This window comes from Archocentrus centrarchus, unplaced genomic scaffold (assembly GCF_007364275.1).
Source record: "Archocentrus centrarchus isolate MPI-CPG fArcCen1 unplaced genomic scaffold, fArcCen1 scaffold_32_ctg1, whole genome shotgun sequence".
Taxonomy (NCBI): domain Eukaryota; kingdom Metazoa; phylum Chordata; class Actinopteri; order Cichliformes; family Cichlidae; genus Archocentrus; species Archocentrus centrarchus.
In genome coordinates, this window is record NW_022060260.1 from 3,955,001 (window position 1) to 3,959,654 (window position 4,654).

At 40.6% G+C, this 4,654-nt stretch overlaps 1 protein-coding gene across 2 annotated transcripts in view; it reads right to left on the bottom strand.

Moving 5' to 3' along the window:
* The window catches only part of LOC115776468 (chondroitin sulfate synthase 1), a 66,124-nt gene extending 61,470 nt beyond the window's left edge, over positions 1-4,654 (bottom strand). Inside the window, exons 1-2 of one of the 2 annotated variants that reach the window (XM_030724183.1) lie at positions 4,524-4,654; positions 1-67 (exon numbers count right to left, since the gene is read on the bottom strand). The exon at positions 1-67 is cut by the window's left edge and continues 429 nt beyond it. Coding sequence is in view for 1 of the 2 variants with exons in the window: in XM_030724182.1 (XP_030580042.1) it covers positions 1-67; positions 3,863-4,185 (390 nt within the window). In the remaining variant the exon portion in view is untranslated. Of the gene's footprint in view, positions 68-3,862 lie in introns of both variants that reach the window. The other variant, XM_030724182.1, reaches the window with a different exon arrangement.

Consider the following 4,654-nt stretch of genomic DNA (forward strand, 5'->3'; position numbering starts at 1 on the left):
TATGGAGGTGTCAGAGCCCTCACTGGAGAAGAACTCCACACGACCTGGAATTGTCTGTGCCCATGTCCTGTAAGGAACACAAACACACATAAGGAAATGGATGGAGTCAGAAGAAGGTCAGATGACAGATAAGTATGATTTCAATTCGCGGGGCTGTGGCTCAACAGGTAGAGCAGGCCATCTATTAATTGGAAGGTTGATGGTTCAATCCAGGGCTGCTAGAGTGTGCATGCCAAAGTATCTTTACTGCAAGATACTGAACCCCAAGTTGGTCATCAGTGTGAATGTTAGAAATCATTTAGGCATAGAAAAAAGTGCTTGTATGAATGGGTGAATAAGCCATGCTGTATCCACAGTATTCCTGACTTCACGCCATTACCCATAATTCGTAGCAGAAGCCGGTAGTTTACTTCCATTTGCACTGTTGTTTACGGTTCTGGACTTACACACTTGCCGTTCATTTAAACATTTTGACACTGCAGTTTCTTTTACCTGGCCTAAATGGTACCACATCGAAGGTGGAGACATTGCAAGGATGTTTTAAAAAGCAGCGAGGTAACAGTGCCTCACTCGTCACTTGTGTAAATGACATGAAATTATAGCCCGAAGTCAGCTACATTGACATTATCAGTTACCTTGTTTTTTCCAAAGGTGTTGATGGCGAGGAATCACATAATTATAAGAGCACCAGAGCACCTTCAAAGCAATAAAATCAATAAAGTAATGCTTAACAAACAAGGCAACGTTGATTTCCTTAAACCAGCTGTAGAGCCGAGCCAGAGCATCGGCCAAGCTAAGCGCTTAGTATGGGTCATGCTAAGGGAAAGTGGAGCGGTGGAGACAGTCAGCTCTTCCTGTATCGCTGATTAGGGAAATCATGCAGTGATGCTGCAGCTATTCTGTGGAGGGTACATCACTGATCTGGATATCAGAGTGTTCAGATCACTGAAACAGAAACACTGGACTGGCTGAAGGCTGTGATCAGGGAGACACGCAGCTGTCATCTTGCTAACTGGTACGTGTTTACATGAAGGTACGCATTGTTTAAGATTTGTGTAGGCTGTATACTGTAGTGTCACACTATAAATAAAATAACATAAAAAAATAAGAGGCTGTACATTAAAGGAAAACTTAAAACATAAGGAAAAAACATGGTAATAGGATGTGCAACTGGGTAGCATAATTTGGGGGAAAAAGAACAAATTTACAGAATAAAATAATTTGAAAAAATGTACAGACTGATGTAGTGACAACCGACAACAGCACAAGTTGAATCCGAGCTCATGTTCCAACTAATAAAGCCACACGTTACAACACAAAGTAACCAAATTTTGTCATTAACTCTGGCTCTAACTTTGGGTAACCGGAAGTATAAAACCGTACAGCGGAAGTAGCAGTCTGTCATGGCAGCCTACGTGTGCTCTTCCAGAAACCCGTGGATAAAGCACTTTGAGGGCTCAAAGTAGAAAAGCACTATAAGAACCAGTCCATTTACCATTTAACATCTCTAAAACCCAGCCTAAAAAAAGTCTATTCTAATGAGGACATTGGATACATGCATCTGGAACAGATGGCACAGTCATAAATGTTCAAAACAGAATTTAGAAAATGGTTTTCCAATGGTGGAAAGGGCCTTAAAATTAAAAATTCTTAAAACTGACAATTTTTAATAATTTTGCCTCTGTACACCACCACAGTGGATTTTAAAATCAAACAATCAGAATGTGGTTGATATGCACACTTTCAGCTTTAATTCAAGAGGATCAACAAAAATTTAGCATTAATTAAGGAATTACAGCCATGTTTATACATAGTCATGCATTTTTAGGGGTCCAAAAGTAATTAGACAAACTAAAAATTTTAAATATCTGGACTGTGCTAATTACTTTATTAGAACCTTTGAAGACAATGACTGCCTTAAATCTAGAACCCATGGATATCATCACATGCTGTGTTTCCTCCCTTGAAATATGCTGCCAGGCCTTTAGAGTGGTTGCTGCTTGTTTGGGGGTCTCTTCAGTTTTGTCTTCAATAACTGAAAAGCAAGCTCTGTTTGTTTACGATCAGGCGACTGACTTTGAAGAATATTCAATTTCTTTGTCTTGAGAAACTTGGATTGCTTTTGCGGTTTGCTTTGGGTCTATTTGCACTCTGAAGTGCTGTCTCATCAGTTTTGCGGCATTTGGCTGAATATGAGAAGAGAATATAGCCCTGTACACTTAAGAATTTCTCCTGCAACTCATCAGCAGTTACATCAACACTAGTGGCCCAATTACACTGGCAGCCATATACACTACAGATCACAAGTTGTTTCTCTCCTTCCCTCTTCCATTATTCTGGTACAAGCAGGGCTGGGCAATATGAACAAAAAAATCTTAATTATTTTTTTCCATTCTGCTTGATTTTGCAATATCACTATATAAATTAAATCATCAATATATCTGTCAAGATTGAAATTTCCTTTCTGATTTTACATTAGGATATGAAGGTTAGTTTTGATTTATTTTCTGCCAGAACATAATAAATGGACTGGTACTTACATAGCACTTTTCCACTCTGAGCTACTACAAGCCTCATTCACCCTCTCTCTTACACACACATTCATACAAGTGCTTTTTTTCTGCACCTAAGCAATTTGTTTAACACTCACACTCCAATGGATACATCAGAGGAAACACAGTTTATTCTCCAAAGCAAAAAATAAGAAAAAAAATAAAGAAGGGAAATTTGTGTTTGGCCAGTTATTTCTTTGTTGTAACAATGCTTCTTGGGAATAAATCTTATACTATTGGAAAGTCTGCCTATTTCCCCTTAAATGGTAAATGGTAAATGGACTAGTTCTTATATAGCGCTTTTCTACTCAATTAGAGCACTCAAAGCGCTTACACAACACGTTTACATTTACCCATGCACACCCATTCATACAAGCACTTCCATATTAACTAAGCTAAGTGCTTTAATTATCTACCATTCACACACATTCACACTCCGACAGTTGCGTCGGAGAGCAACTTGGGGTTAAGTATCTTGCCCAAGGATACATTGGCATGTAGCCTGGAGTAGCCAGGAATCGAACCACTGACCTTCCGATCAGTAGGTGACCTGCTCTACCTACTGAGCTACAGCCAGTGTGTGTGTGTGTGTGTGTGTGTGTGTGTGTGTGTGTATATACACACACACACACACATATATATATATATATATATATATATATACACACACACACACACACACACACACACACACACACACATATACACATATATACACGTCTTTTGGTTAGGAGCTTGTAACTTGACATTTCTCCATTTTGAGTTAAGAAATGACCTCCAGAATGACTGAACCTAGAGCTAAGTGTGGCTGAAATGATACAGCAGATACGTAAAATAAGTAGAATGATGCAGCTTAAATATTGATTATAATGGTGACTTAGGCACAACTTTTCTGGTACTGTTAGAGTGGGTGGGATAAAGTGGATGTTAAAGGAGTTTTACAGTCAGTTTTACCAGCAGGAAGCAAAAAACCAAAAAACAAACAGCACTATACATTTCACATAGCACACATAATGTGGTACATCTTTGTACCTTTTCAAAAAAAATTAAAAGGAGTATATACACATACACACAACTGATTCTAGCTGGCTACATAACAAAAAGGGCTATTGTATAAAAGGGCCGTACACCATTTTAGTTTGCTTTAAATCGCTCCGTGTCTTTTCAAGAATGAGCTTATAGGACAGCAATATTAAAGTGGTACGGTTTGGCACTGAGTGGGGGACCGTTACCATCATTTTAAGAGAAAAGGCTTATTTATGGGCATTTTGTGAGTAAAGAGAGAGTCTTCTTCGAGTGGCACTACATACCTGTGCGCTGCCACGGCTCGGCTGTTCAGGTACTTCTGGGCAGTCATGACACCAACAAATAGGAAATTATTAGACCTGGAGCCAGATTTCTCGGTCGCCGGTGAACCGTTAACTTGAGGCCATAACACTCCTCCGTACTCTTTTCTGAAACCACCGTTTTGCCCACAACCGACAGCGTTGGCTTTTCGTTTTTGTGCAGCTTTCTTCAACTCACCCGCCTTGGGTAAAATTAGTCTGGAAGCCAGCGTGAACCCGACAACCAGTCCCAACAGAACACTAAACCATGCTCTTCGACTTCGACCTGCCATTCCCCCAAACTTCATCAGCTCGCTTTGTGTCCTCACTGTATCCAAGATAACGTGTTGTTGAAAGCAAAAAAACTAGATTTAAAAGGCCAAATAAAAACAAGAAAGACCGGATCGATAGAGGTCTGTTGCCACCAGAAAACCGGGCTCACGCACACTCTCTCATGGTAGTAAAGCCATTTTCTTCCAGGTGCCTACGTAGCATCGCAACGGTCTCCTTGAAGCCGCTACCTGAACCGTTCTCTGTCGCTGCTACCTCTGATCATCAAGCCGCTGCCGATCACAGACGAATTTAGCAGCGATCATAAGCGCAGCGGCGTTTTTTTCTTAGCTTTAAATAGCGGCCTCACTCTCACCATTATCTCGCCATTGCAAGAATGTCTGTCGAGACTGATGATCGCGAAGGGTTTAACAGTAGTTTGACCCAACGGCATTTCCGTAGAAATCCTCCGTCTGGCTGGGATTCATCGCCTCCGCCCGCGAGGCC